We start from the raw sequence: 14,092 nt of genomic DNA, 5'->3' as shown, positions 1-14,092 counted from the left end.
TAAGGTTCCAATCCTTCAAACTTTTTAGCCAACTAGCTTCAACATTTCTCTTGTTTCAAAGTCGTTGAAGCACAGCCCATTTCAACTCACGTGTACCCTTCATACTGTCACCATAGCCATAGACATTGAAAATTCAAGATACCATGATGTGTCTCATTATATTTTGTCTCACCCATCACTTCTGGCACTTGGTGGGATTTTTCGAAGATCGTCATCGATTCCAAGTGTTTTCATAACCCGCTACCAACTGAAAATTAGGTTAATTGTATGATATCTCGAAATAGGAAAGATCGTTTCTTTAAGAGAATTTCCACGCAAACATTTTTCGTTAGGTTTTGGTTGAAACCCTCGCCTTACGCAAGATGTCCACAACAGAGTTAATCCAACACTACTTCGCCGAGAAGTGTGAAGAGCAGGTACATTCAAAAGCCTCATGAATATGATTCTTTCGCTTTCGATAAATGCAGGAGTGAAAAAATTTCAAATTCACAGAAACACTTTATTGTTGAAGAGCTTTTATATCTTGAATTTTGCCACTGATATGGAGCTTGTTATTAACTTTGTCGTGGTTTCCTTGCAAGGAAACTGCCGAAGAGAAATATGGAGCTGTAACATTTAAAGCTTTCTATGATTTTAATAACCAGAAGCTTCAAGTTGAAGGTAGGTTACTTGCACTCAATGTGTCCTTTTCGTCCATTTACTGTCATTTTAAACTCAGCCTTCTCGACCCTCTCGCCAGTTGCCACAAGGCTGAATTTCTTTTTCGACTGGGTGTGAACGTTTCTTCAGAGCTTCCACAGCAATATCCAATCAGTGGGAATCTAATAAACCAATTATTCCATTCCCACTTGTTAGACATGACATTGGTTACTGGTCTTTACCAACTCATATTCTGCAGCATTCACGGACATTCACATAATTGTTGTCAATCAACGCATTCACTGAACCTGGTGGCCTTTTTCACCTGGCCGTGGTGGTAATACCACAAGGGGCACATACAATCTGTTTGTGTAGCCGATTGTTATTTTTTAGTGAATGTACCAGATTTACCGTTTGCCTCACCTATAGCGATATATTGCTGACTATGTATATAAATCAATGATAAATAAACGTTGAATTACCTTACCTGTGGTGTATAGTCGTCCTTTTGCCTCAAAAATGATTTTTTGAGCGATTTTGAATAAGTCTGATTTCGTCGTTGAATGTAAGTTATAAAACAAGGGTTCAAGCGCCCGAGCGATTTTTCCCCCGAAAATCGCATCGCTCCGCTTTCAAACTTCGCAGCATTAAGGTCAAAAGAGTCATGATTCTCCTCGTACCTTCCAATCGAAAATCCATCCAAACGGATCGGAGCTAGTCCTCGAAGAAAATCAAAATCCCACAGTATAAGAGCGTCTAGGATGCGTAGCAAGATCCTTATGTGCCAGCCAAAAACCGTCACGCTGATTGCCCTTTTCTGATTGGACGACGTTAAACGATGACCAATTCAAATTATCTGGCTGGCGCATGAGAATCTTGCTATGCATCCCACCCTTGTCCTTCTTTTATAACTTATATTCAACGACGAACTCAAACTTATTCAAAATCGCTCAAAAAAATCATTTTTGAGGCAAAAGGACGACTATACACCACAGGTAAGGTAATTCAACGTTTATTTATCAATGATTTATATACATAGCCAACAATACATCGCTATAGGTGAGGCAAACGGTAAATCTGGTACATTCACTATAAAATAACAATCGGCTACATAAACAGATTGCATGGGCCCCCTGTGGTAATACATCTCAGGGAAACTCTGGATTTTCATCAAGCATCCGCCCTGGTAGACTGCTGATATCCAGTTTTACTAAGGGGTTGAGAGAGGCACTGGGACATGGTTGATAGAGTAGAACACGGACCTGTTCTGGTCTAGCGCGCCAACCACTAGGTTACCCGGCTATGTCTCACAGGTAGAGTGATTTGACTATTGTAAATATGCTTTTCCTTCTCACAGTGCTGAACGCAAAGAACCTTCCACCTCTAGATACTAACGGTGAGTTCATTGGGACCTTTTGAGATTCCTTCATATTGACTTTCGATGTTATGCTGTGACATCGAATTGTACAGATTTGCTAGTTTTAGTCTCCGCTTATCAGTTCGGATGGAAAACGACGATGAGTGGTAATGCCTGAGTGAAAACCAAGCCTCCAAGTCTCAATCCAAAGTTCAGTCAAAGTCACTCACTAAATTAGCGAAATAATCCCGCAGGGCGGGAACTCCATGTATCTTCGAAATAAAACAGGGTCGTCAGAAACAAGAGTACACATTTAAGATTGGAAAAAAGGTTTCTTTACTGAAAAATCAAATCGATGAAATGATGAAAAATTTTTGTTTAAGAAGCATTCAGATTCTAGCTGACCACGTGAAGAAGTATCACTTTTAGCTGTTAAAGTTGGTTGTTCTTATGTGGTATTCTTTGTTGACTTGGTCTATACTGCTCTATTAGTAATTGTAAGGTTTTTTTTCTTATCTTTTTCTATCCTTTTGTAACAGGGCTGTGTGATCCGTATGTGACTGTGGAGCTGTTGCCTGAAGATTTCTTCGGAAAAGAGATGAAAAAAACTGAAATCATCAAGAATACTTTGTTTCCACTTTTCGACGAGCAGTTCGATTTGTAAGTACAATGATTACTTGTTTTGGAGTTGATTTTTTTGATTTACTACAAACACTTAGCTGTCAAATTCCTCCCCAAGTGATGTCGAACCAGAGTTGCTGAAAGAGACTGGTTCCTGTGTACATTTCATTGTTATGGATTATGACGTATTTTCAAATGACGATATTGCTGGTCACGTGTATTTCAACTTGAATGATGTCTGCGGTTTGCGGGAAGTCGTGGAAGGTGGCTTTTCTAACGTACCTCAACAAACACGGAATATCTTCCATCCCAAGCCTGGGGGCCAGTACTTTGAAGGTAAGAACTGAGGACAACAAAGAAAATGTGGGAGGATGTAACTTTTTTGTCTTAATGCCTTTCCGTATCCAGTTTTTGATAGTATGCCTGCTGAAGTCGAAATAATGGAATTCATTCCATTTGTTTCTTTACCATACATTGTTTCACTGACATGAGCTATTTCATTATATACACATAACGATTTCTATTAAGATATGATTGTGTTTTAGCGATTGACTGTAGTGTTGGGTTTTCGTCACATCTCAAATGTTTTGAGTTGATAGACGGTCACTCATTGGAGGAGGAACCGTCAGGTATCACTTGAATGGAAGTTTGACAAGTTTCCATTACACCGCTACGGAAATGCCTCCAATGCCTCTATTTCCTGCGGTTAATATTCGAAACGTGTGACAAGCCGAGTTGTGTTTGTCGACCTCCACTTAGAACAAAATTTCATCAAACAAATTGTAAAATTTTTCCACAATACCTAGACCTCTACTGTGTTAAACTGCGAAGTAAATAAATGGGGTAAGTTTTTAAAGAAACTATGGTGCTGCGTTGGTGGGGGTGACAAGGTAATTCGGTTTTATCAACTATTCATTCGGGGACAACTATTTCAAACAAACTAATGGCGTAACCATGGGTACCAAAATGGAACCCGGTTATGCCAATCTTTTTTAAGGTTTTGTCGAACACCAATTTTTCAGTCAATACAACGGCCCCAAACCTGAATTCTACGGTCGCTACATTGACGACTGTATTGGCGTTACCTCCTCTATCAGAGAGGAGCTAACTCAGTTTATAACCGTTGTCAATTCCTTTCACCCGGCTCTAAAATATACTTGGGAAATATCCGACAATTCTTTATCTTTTTTAGAAATCAAATTTTCAACTGAAGGCAACGGCTTATGCTCTAGTACTTGTTGTATTAATCTTCACATCCATCTCATGTCAAGAATTCCATTCCCTTTTCTCAGTTTCCTGGACTTTGTCTTTTTATATAATGATAACTCTGATTTTTTCGACAAATCAGAGGCATTGTGCCAGTTTTTCGAAAAACGTGATTATCCTGTTTCTGTCGTTCAAGCGGGTCACCACCGCGCCCAACTTATTGATCGACAGTCAGCAATACAAACGGCACATAAGGAAAATTCCTACCGCACTCCATTCACTCTCACATTTCACCCTCACAACCACGCAATTAAATCCATCATTCTTCAAAACTTCAAATTACTTGAAAACGATCCAGAGACTGGCACTATCTTTGCGCACCCTCCACTTGTTTCATTCAAACACGACAAAAGGCAACTTTTTGGTTAGAAGTTCATTTTAAACTGATGACCAACCCGGAACTTTCAAGTGCGCTCGCGCACGATGCAAAACTTGTCCTTTCATTCACAACGTTGATAAAATATTGGGACTCAAATGATCCAATAAGATTGCTGATCACTTTACGTTCACCTCCGCCAATGTCATCTATTGCATAACTTGCACTTCTATCAACTAATTTATTTTTGTTTTTCTCGTCACCATATTCCCACCAATAGCGTAGCTCCACTTTCTGCTTAGAAACACACACACGCAACCCACATATCCTCCTTTCGTTCTTACGAAGGGATAACGCTCGAAACGTCAGCTTTTAAATTCTTAACTTTTCGATGACCAATTCACATTATCCACTTAGTTGATCAAACCAAATTGCCAAGTAAATACTTCACCAAGATTTCCGCTCAGCCCCATACATCGTTATGCATACAGTTCTTTGATAAAGAAAACAATCGAGAAAAACAGTAGATTGCCTTTGGGACCACAGCTTTGTTTTAGAATCGCATAATTGAATAAAATCCTGCATTCTGATTGGTTAGCGAAGCGAGGTCTTTAGCGAGGAATTGCGAATTGAAAGCGAGACTAAGCGATAGTGCTTCACACCTCTTGTTTCGCGGTCAATATAAAAACAAACAATATTACTGCTGTGCTATTTTTTTCTAATTTTTATTTAGCTATGCGATTCAAAGAAAATCCATTACCTGCTACATGAATTCAGCGTTAAATTGCTTCCAATAATATCTATAGTTAGACACGCTGACACTTGTAAACAATATTTACATTTTGAAACTCTTATAATTGGCTGCATGAATGCTGTTGTCTCATCCTATCTATGAAGAATGTAAGCGGGCCATGCTGAAGATTTTATACCTCAAAAAGTGACCAACCACAGCTCACCTATTATCTTCTAGACATAGTACGTAGTAAGGAGATCTGACCTTCTTTCAGGAATGGTGTCTCCTGAAAACGATTATAACAGGGAGCATAAGCACTCATGTTTTTGAGGCAATCGGAAGTTGAGAGTTCTTATCCTTTCACCTTTTATGGAAGCAGCCTTTGGTTTAACATGGTAAAAGGAGTACCTTCTTCTGCATCTGTTGGCGACAAGGCGTACCATAAGTAATACCATTCCTATCCCAGTAACGGTCTGCGTCTTGACAACACCTTTGTTTAAGTTCATTAATGTCACTTTCCTTACCGTGGGTTTTGTTCCTTTCAGTTCTCGAGTCACGGGACGACGGAAAGGCTCAACGGTTCGCGAAAGCAGAGACCGACTTGTACGAGAGGACAATCAGCGCGCATGCGTGAGGAACCAACCTGGCCATGACATAGCTTGAGTCTCCGTCTTGTTTAGAATTTACGCTATACATCGTTGTTGAGCTAATTAGGCCCGCTAAATTTCTGAGGCAAACGATTTCAAATCATGTTCGCCGAAGAGGTTGCAACAGTGATACATACTTTGAAAGAGACTAAGCAGAATCGTGTGTAAAGTTTGTCTCAGTAGATGGTTAACCGTTACCTCTCCATGCGGTTTATATCAGTAGATAGACTTACATACATAAATTTGGTCAATTATTTGTGGTGAAATATGATTTATGAACTTGATTAATACCTATTGTAAAAGCTATAAGTTCCGCCACACTGAATAAAATAAACTGATACATTAGCTTAATAACAGGGTCTCAATCTGCGTTGTTCAATTTTCACGATTTCGAATCTGAAGAGCTTTTCATAAGAAAAGAACTCATTTACTAAAGGATGATGTCTTCCGTAAATTACACTGGTATACAATTACTCTCAATTAGGACTCGAACTGGCTACGACCTTCCGATAAAATACATTGGATGATCTTTCACTGGGCTCTAGAAAGTTCGTGGCAGGCTAAGTCGTTAAACTAGGTCCATGGTGACAAACTTCCTGCATACTGCAGGGATAGGAATGTCGAATGTAAAGCTTTTGAGCAGTGATGATGTAAACGAACATGATAAATGTTAAGCCTGGTGATTTAAGTTAAAGATGATGTGTTCAGAAAATAATACCGCTTTTACGCAATGATGATGTAAATGTAGATGATAGATATTAGGAGGAAGGAAAATTAATTAGAACTTAAGAAGGAAGCAGACACTTAATTAGAATAGGATGCAGAAGGATAATCGAAGACGAAATCCTTTAAGTCGTTAAATCACAATAAACGCGCGAGGTTTGCTGAGACTGAGGCAAAGAGAAATTTGAAGTAGGTCGAAGGGGCCTCAGCCCGAAGGATATCGGTTAACTTAAGGTAATAGAACGCATTTTTTGTGTTCGCCCAATCAACAGGCAGGGCCAGTCAATGTCAGAGGACGCTTTCAGGCGGTCAAAAAGCGTTTGTTTAACGAAAAGTTCGGACTCGAAAAACTAGAAAAAGGAGCAACAAAGTGTAATTCCAAAGTTTCGCAATAGGATTAAAGTAGGAGGCCTGAAAAGTGCTCGTTTCACAGATTGGTGTTTGTAGCTACGATGAAACACGGTAAACAAAACACACGATTTCGGCTATGGTTTAATGCGAAAAACTTCCCTTAACAACAACGGTTACACGACTTTTCCACTCGAACAAAAAAATCCTGCTTCACCTATTTTACCGCGTGCTCACACTTTTTTATATAAAACTGTCAATCAAAAAACTAAATCCGAAGATTATGTAAAAAGACTGAAACCTGATAATTACGTAACATACTGTGACGCGTGTCACTAGTCTTAAAAGGTCTCTTATCCAGTGTTTTTAAATTAAAGGAGTTGCTTAGTCTAGTACGGCCGTGATAAAAAAAAATGATTCAACAAAATATGGTACCGCCTATATATCTCTAACTTGCTTTCGTCTCGTTTAATTTGTTTGAATTCCTTTCCATGATAATGTCGGCCCCTACATTATCTACAGATCAAATCTATGGCATGTATTCAGAATCATCTCATGTTTTCGCTTTACACCTTCCCTCTTTTAAGCTGTCATGCTGTTCAGTTTAGCCAGAGTTTTTTTCGCGTGAGTTCTGGTCTGTTTCTAACGTACGACCGTTCTTAAATGAAAGAGCTCATCGCTGTTTCTCTTTTACTTGTTTTTGTAGTTATTTCTTCAGCTCTGTTGGCAAACAGCTTTTTTTAATTTTGAACGCGAGACATATGATCTACACACTTATCACGTGTGTATATGCAAAGCACTAGCATGAATTACGAGATACAACGCATACTTTGTCCACAACTTACATTAACAAGCGACATAGTACGTCATACCTGAAATCTCTTTTGGTAGGTTTTGGAGTTCGCATTGGCTCGGACGTAAGGGATATTACATCCGTTGAAAGGGTTGTCCACCCTGTGCTAGATTACTCACACTATACTTCAGGAGCTGCTGGAAGTATTGGAAGTCATGCTTTTTTGCTAATTTGTGACAAGGCTTAGTCTTGAAATGTGATGTGTTCAAATGTGTGAAATGGACGGGTGTCTCATGGAAATCGTGTGGTCTTGGCAAAGTTTTTATAAAACGCGCAGTCAAAGAAATACTTCATTTATTTTAGTCTTTCTGCTTTTATATTACTTATTCGTATATTTATTTATTTCTTATGCTCAAATTTATGCCGGCATAATATGGCAGCCCTACCCGTTGATATCTCTACCCTGCTTCGTTTAGTTATTATTTCGTTGACAGAGGATCATTACTGTTTGTTAATAACCGTCGCGAAACATTGTTCTTCATTTCGTGAGATTAATTCCTTTGATCCACTCGCTAAGTTCATTTTCCATCTACTTTTACCTTGAGTTGGCGGTTAATATCTCACACTAAATGACTAGGTTTAAATTTTTTTTCATAACATGAGCACTAACAACTTTTAAGGACATTAAATATTACCCCCAGCGGCACAATATGGAAATTTTCTTTTGATTAAAACCGGTTAATACAACACATAATTCCTGTAAATGTTGATGTGTTTCAAAATAGCAAGGACACCTCTTTTTTATATAACGAAGTATACATCACATCAAGATATCGCTATTAGGTTGTTAGTTGTACAAAGACAAATCACAGACGAAGTTGAATTCGCATATCTTTTCGTTATAAATTGCTTGTTTTGCCTATTACCAATGTAGACGCGTTTCGGTTGATATTGTTTTGTAATATGACTGAACTAAAAAATTTGATTGGTTTGAAGCAAATTTTATCTCTTTTCAAGTCAGCTTTCGGATTCAGCCTCCAAGTGGAACATCGTGCGTCTATTTAAAAAAAGTTACTCCCAGTAGGAAATGAAATGTTCATTATGCAAAGTTCGCCATGTTTTGCCATTATTATTCGATTCAACTTCCTGTTGTTTTGAAATCAAGTGTTTCCATCAGTCGTCTTAAATAATTAATTGCAAATTTCTCGTTTCCTTGGAATAAAATTCTGTTCTTATCTTTATTACTGAGTTCGGTCCTCAACGCAGAGGTAAAAAAAAAAATCCATTTTCGGTGATAAACTTTAACACCAAGGCAAGAGTTAGGCTGCACAAGCACTTTCCTTCTCTACTTTTTAGCTTTAGTTCTTCATAACATATTTCCATTATGAATCATGTGGTAAAACGACCAGTTGCATCAACCTGGAACTGTATTGAGTCTTTAAATGACTCTTTTCAAAGCCTCAAAAGAGGCTGGTTAAGGTGCAAAAATCTGGATGAAATGTAGAGGAAACCTAACTCCAATTTAGTATTCGATGACAAATGCAAATTGTTATTGGAATAATTGCGATACCTGGTTCTTTTTTAAATACTTTCTTTCTTGAACATTGAGAGTAAAAAACATAGCTTCATCGCCTGAATCCGGCGACTGCTTGTAGATATGAAACGTATTTCGCACGCTTTAGGATTTACGAGGCAAAACTCGATTGCGAATTGGCGGCATAACCATAACAAGTAAATTCAGCTTGGTGCGTTAAATGTGCATTAAATGTGGACTGAAATTCCTCTAGCGCTTCTTTTTCGATATTTTCTGCAGTTTTTTTAAGCATCTTTCCTCGGCGTTGGGAGGTAGGCGAATCCTTGCCTACAAGTAGCTCTGCCTCTTTGAGCTGGTCAGCTTTCTGTTAATTAAAGTAAATGCCAATTTGTTAAAAAACCGTTCGTTTTAAAACGAGATCAAAGCCATTATACATCTTTAAATGTCGTTTATCAGTGTCGAATTCTCAAATACTTTCTGAATTGATAGATAATCGCTCATTAGAGTTGTGAACAGCTAAAGGTTCGGTTTGATAATTGGTGTGAAGTCGTAGTTAAATTTTTGAGATCACAAAAACTTAATGCACAGAAGATTTGCAAATAGAGCACTTGGCAGTTTACTTGCACGCTATTTCCGTTCTATTTAAAGGAAATGATGCAATATTTTCAGTATGGAAGATTTACTTGCTCACTTCATTTTGTGTTATCAGTGAAATCCTCCATAAATTTCGAGTGTCGTCGTACCTGCTTTGCGGCGTTTTCCTTGGTTTCCCGCAGCATTTTGAAATAACAAGTTTCCTCTGCAAACTTTGGTGTGTTAGACAATCTCCGCTTTGTTCGCGGTTTTTGTGACATTTTCGTGAGTCAGTATTTACTGGGAGCTCTTCAAGCGAAGTTCTTCAAATGCACTCGGACTTAGATTTGTCAAACAGCTCAGTGTTAGTGAACTGGATCTACTTAGGTTACTGCAAGCGGTGGAAGTTCTATTGTTAGTAACTGCTGTGGAAAGTGCTGAGCCAGCCAATACGTTTTGCCGTTTGTAGTTTTAAAATGTAAATGGGATTGATGTATTGTCAGTTAATATGGGCAGATGTTTCGTTCATCCAAATTCCTTTGTTTTGTTTCACTTAATTAAGATGTCTTCTTTATTCCATTAAGAAGTGAAATGGATGTCAAGTGATAACTAACTTAAAAACAAACCATTGCCTTGAGAGAAAACTGTACATAAAAATATGATATGATTGTCGCTAGGAACTATCACGACTCTTTTTAGCAGGGTATTAAATGTAAGGTATAAGTACAGGGATTTGCGCGCGAGGCGTCCGGATGACACGAAAACCAGTAGAAATCGACTGTTAAGACGTAAAATTGGAATCAAATCGCATTGTAGTGATTTCACAACAATCCGTGTTTATGTACCGAACATCTTATATCAACTTGGACTCGGGTTGTTTCTCGGATCGAACTCATTACGGGTTGTAGGTTGCGGTTACGGGGGAGGGGGAGAGGTGAAGAATGTATACAGTATCTATTTTATAACGCAGAAGCTTTTTAATTAGTTTGATTCTTAACTAAAGTAACAAGCGGAAAGGGAATTCTGTAAGGAAGGAGCAAAGTCAATTCTACTTAAAAACTGTAATAGAATATATCTTTTATTTATTTATTTTTTCCTAGTTTAGAAAGATGCCTTGATTGTGTTCTGTTCTGTTAAAATGCATGCAGGAAGCGGCAAGAGCACGAAAGAAGTGTAGGGAGGGACACGAGACGTAATCGAGTGTTTCTACCCACGTTTTGAACGTAGTCGACTCGTACCCAAGTTTTAGTTCTTCCCCGAGTTTGAGTCGATTCGTACCCAAATAGCCTGCGTAGCGGCCCTTGGGGGAGGGGGAAAGGGAGTGGGGAGCCGAGCGAAGAGAGGCTTGGGGAGAGGAAAGGAAGGAAAGGAAGGGCCTACTATGAGAGGCCCGCATTCCGCATAACTACATTCATCTCGTGAACGTAAAATTCCCATTGGTCAATCGCATGTCAATCAAACCGTGACATTGTTTTTCGAGTGAAGGTGTGAAACCTTCGAGCCTCGGTCAATAGTTACAGTTTATACAGTTTATACACAAAATCTCTTTTTAAATGTAATACTTTCAGGATGAATTTCGATACCGTAATTTCTGAAGTTTGAGCAAGCAAACTGAAACTCAACTTAAAAATGAACAAAAACTTGCAGTGGAATCCCTTCTTGAACGCAAGGATGTACTCGCAGGCTAACTTTGATGAGAATACGTTGAAAAACATCCTGGAACAACGCGGAATCAATCTGAAAAACGAACAGCGCCAAGCTTTGGAACAGCTCTACGTCAAAAAGAAGGATCTTGTAGCTATTTTGTCGACTGGGTTTGGAAAAAGTTTAATTTTCCAAGCTCTAGTGTTGTTTGCACGTTTCGAGGCCAGCGACGATAAACGGCCCGTTGTGTTGGTTATAACTTCACTTACAAGCATCATACAAGATCAAATACTCCAACTTGAATCTCTTGGTTTACAAAAAAAATTTGCATCCGTTTGAACGGCTTCGGTCATCCGTTCGTGGAAATCATCAGCCCGTTCGAACGGCTTGGCCACCCGTTCGTCGAAAACATCAGCCCGTTCGAACGGCTTGGTCATCCGTTCTTTGAAAACATTAGCCCGTTCGAACGGCTTGGCCACCCGTTCGTCGAAAACATCAGCCCGTTCGAACGGCTTGGTCATCCGTTCTTTGAAAACATTAGCCCGTTCGAACGGCTTGGTCATCCGTTTGTTGAAAAACATCAGTCCGTTCGAACGACTTGGACTATTTTCCGTCGAACGACTTGTATCATCCGTTTGTAAGGTTCATACTAGTAACGCCACCCGTTTATTGAAAATAAATTGTTGCGTTCGAGCAACAAGTAAGTTCACCATTAACACAGTGTGTGACTTTTATTTCGTTTCGAAGAAACAAGTGTCAGAGTGACTTGAAGTGACTCATTTCGTCCTTCCATAATAGGGAAATTGCGCGGGTGGTTTTTTTCCGATGAAAATCGGATCCTAAACGGGAAATGATAGAACCAACGTGTTTGTTGAGTGAGATAGAGGAAGCGATGAATATGTAACGGACGGCTGCAGTGCTCCGGTATCGCAGAGGTCATGGGTTCAAATCCCGAACGGGCCTGAATTTTTTTTCAAGCCTTATTTTCACTACTGCTTAAGTAGTGTTGAATAAGACTAAAACTGTCTAAAATGTCAAACCATCAAAGTTCACAATCTGCAACTTTTCACAAACTGAAATACTTCGACAGGTCGAATTTAACACTTTGCCTGAAGGTTTTTAGTCTAAATACAGAATCTGAAAGTGGAATGTTCCATGGAATCCGGCCGAATTGTGGCTCTTAAAAATACGCAAGTTTTTTTTTCCAATAACGATTAGAAAACAAACTGCTCAAGACGTATGTTTTAAGAATGAACGAAAACCGAATACACAGGAATATGGAGATTCCTCAGGATGACAACCCTGTAAGATTCGGCTGCTTAGTCATAGTGTGACTGACGTGACCTTCAACTCAACGCATTGGAAAGGATATCAGAGCAAGTTTTTTTATTGTTGACTCGCATGCTTGATGATGTAATTTCTGAGGCTGATTCACTGCGACGACCGGAGATCGCCATGATGAGCTAGCCAACCTTTAACATTACTTTTAATATTATATTTTTCATCATGCCTGTTTGTTTTTTTTTTCTGTTTTTGCTTTTGTTTTTGAACACGAAACTTTATACACAGTATAAATATGTTAGCTGTGTTTGATTTTTATCATCGTTTGTGAGCTTACAAACTAACTGAGCCTTTAAAATTTTTGTCTCTACGAACGTTATAGTTAAGTCAACTAAGGCGTTTGCCATGTTTTCAAACCTTTGTTTTGTTCTTCTGTTAATTCTTGCTGGTTCGCTTGTTCCAAAATTTCACTTTCAATCAACAAAGAAAAGCTGGGGAAAAGTCTGGGAATGGCTTAACATAGCACAAATTGACGTATGGCGTAACAGCTTTAGCTCAGCTCCGTATTTTGTACTCTGATGGAACACACTCCTTCAATCAATGCGCGTTACATCCGAATTTTATTATAACTTAGCATGGAATGAAAATATAAATGTTTCTGGTAGAAACCGGATTCTTCGCGTCTGTTGTATGACTCCTAGACCCCCCATTTTCGATTCCAGGCCTTGAACTCGGTGATTTTGATTTACCGACTGAGTTGATATGGAAAGTTGGACACAATCCGTGGTCGCGCTTCAAAAAATCGACGCCACATCAACAAACTTATTTATTCATATCGCTTTTCCCAATAAGAAGTCGACCACACCTTAAACATACTTAACACGGATAACTTACTTTGGTAACTTACTTGAGTTTGAGTACGAAACGACTCAATTGACTGGGTACGGAACGACCCTGGGTATGAAACTACCGGATACGGAATAAGCAGTTCCAAATATTCGGTACAGATGCTAGGATAACTGTATTTCTTTGATCTTTATCAAAAATCAGCAAAATATGAAACCACAAATGCTACTAAGCGTTTTTCTTCTTCCTTTGTGTCTTAATTCAACCTACTGTCCATCTTCCTGTGGAGTTATTTTGTTCTTACAACGATTCTATTTTTTTCTTGAAAATAACAATCCTTTAAGTAACAACTGTGTTCATTGTTAACAGGGGCAAGATCTTCTATTATATTCTGGCCATTTGCCCGACGTTTTTATCGACCTTATGCATTATTTTTTTTTTCGGGAAAGTTAAGAAAGTGCGATTGCTAGTCTAGTCCTGTTGGCAGTACATATACGAATCAGTAGGGAGGGGAGGGTTCTTCTAATAACTACTCAAGGTAAGACAAGTTAACCTTAGTGGTGCAGCGAAAAGCGATTTTGGCAAATCAATAGGTTTTAAGGTTTGAAGAAAAATTTTTAATTTGGACGCACTTGCACTGCGGAGTGCGTGTACACGATTGAAAAAGAAAGTTTTTTATTAGCAAGCCGCTGTAATTAATTAAAAATATTTCTTAAGCAAATTTGTCTAACTTCTGATTACTTTTGTGCCTAATTAGGGCTCTATACAAAC

The 14,092-nt window shown here is 38.7% G+C and overlaps 2 protein-coding genes and 1 pseudogene across 6 annotated transcripts in view; 2 read left to right on the top strand and 1 right to left on the bottom strand.

Annotated features, from left to right (window-relative positions):
• The window catches only part of LOC111320568 (BAI1-associated protein 3), a 39,557-nt gene extending 33,624 nt beyond the window's left edge, over positions 1–5,933 (top strand). For 2 of the 5 annotated variants that reach the window (XM_022923224.2, XM_022923223.2), the window contains exons 32-37: positions 333–416; positions 582–660; positions 1,997–2,035; positions 2,536–2,656; positions 2,736–2,953; positions 5,478–5,933. In XM_022923224.2, the coding sequence (XP_022778959.2) occupies positions 333–416; positions 582–660; positions 1,997–2,035; positions 2,536–2,656; positions 2,736–2,953; positions 5,478–5,566 (630 nt within the window). In that variant the 3' untranslated portion in view covers positions 5,567–5,933. Of the gene's footprint in view, positions 1–332; positions 417–581; positions 661–1,996; positions 2,036–2,535; positions 2,657–2,735; positions 2,954–5,477 lie in introns of those variants that run through there. The other 3 variants (XM_088734888.1, XR_015992167.1, XR_015992166.1) reach the window with 3 other exon arrangements.
• LOC148722148 (uncharacterized) lies at positions 3,533–5,471 on the top strand (annotated as a pseudogene).
• A 1,847-nt stretch (positions 5,934–7,780) lies between the features above and the next one.
• On the bottom strand, positions 7,781–10,257 carry LOC148722147 (uncharacterized). The gene is made up of 2 exons (XM_088734889.1): positions 9,721–10,257; positions 7,781–9,341 (listed from the first exon to the last, which is right to left on the bottom strand). Exons 1-2 carry the CDS (start codon positions 9,829–9,831, stop codon positions 9,129–9,131), a joined length of 324 nt encoding a protein of 107 aa, XP_088591015.1. The 5' UTR covers positions 9,832–10,257; the 3' UTR covers positions 7,781–9,128.
• Positions 10,258–14,092: the final 3,835 nt, after the last annotated feature.

This window comes from Stylophora pistillata, chromosome 10 (genome assembly GCF_964205215.1).
Source record: "Stylophora pistillata chromosome 10, jaStyPist1.2, whole genome shotgun sequence".
Lineage (NCBI taxonomy): Eukaryota > Metazoa > Cnidaria > Anthozoa > Scleractinia > Pocilloporidae > Stylophora > Stylophora pistillata.
The sequence above is the reverse complement of the archived record's forward strand: the minus strand, read 5'-3'. Positions and strand labels throughout refer to the sequence as shown.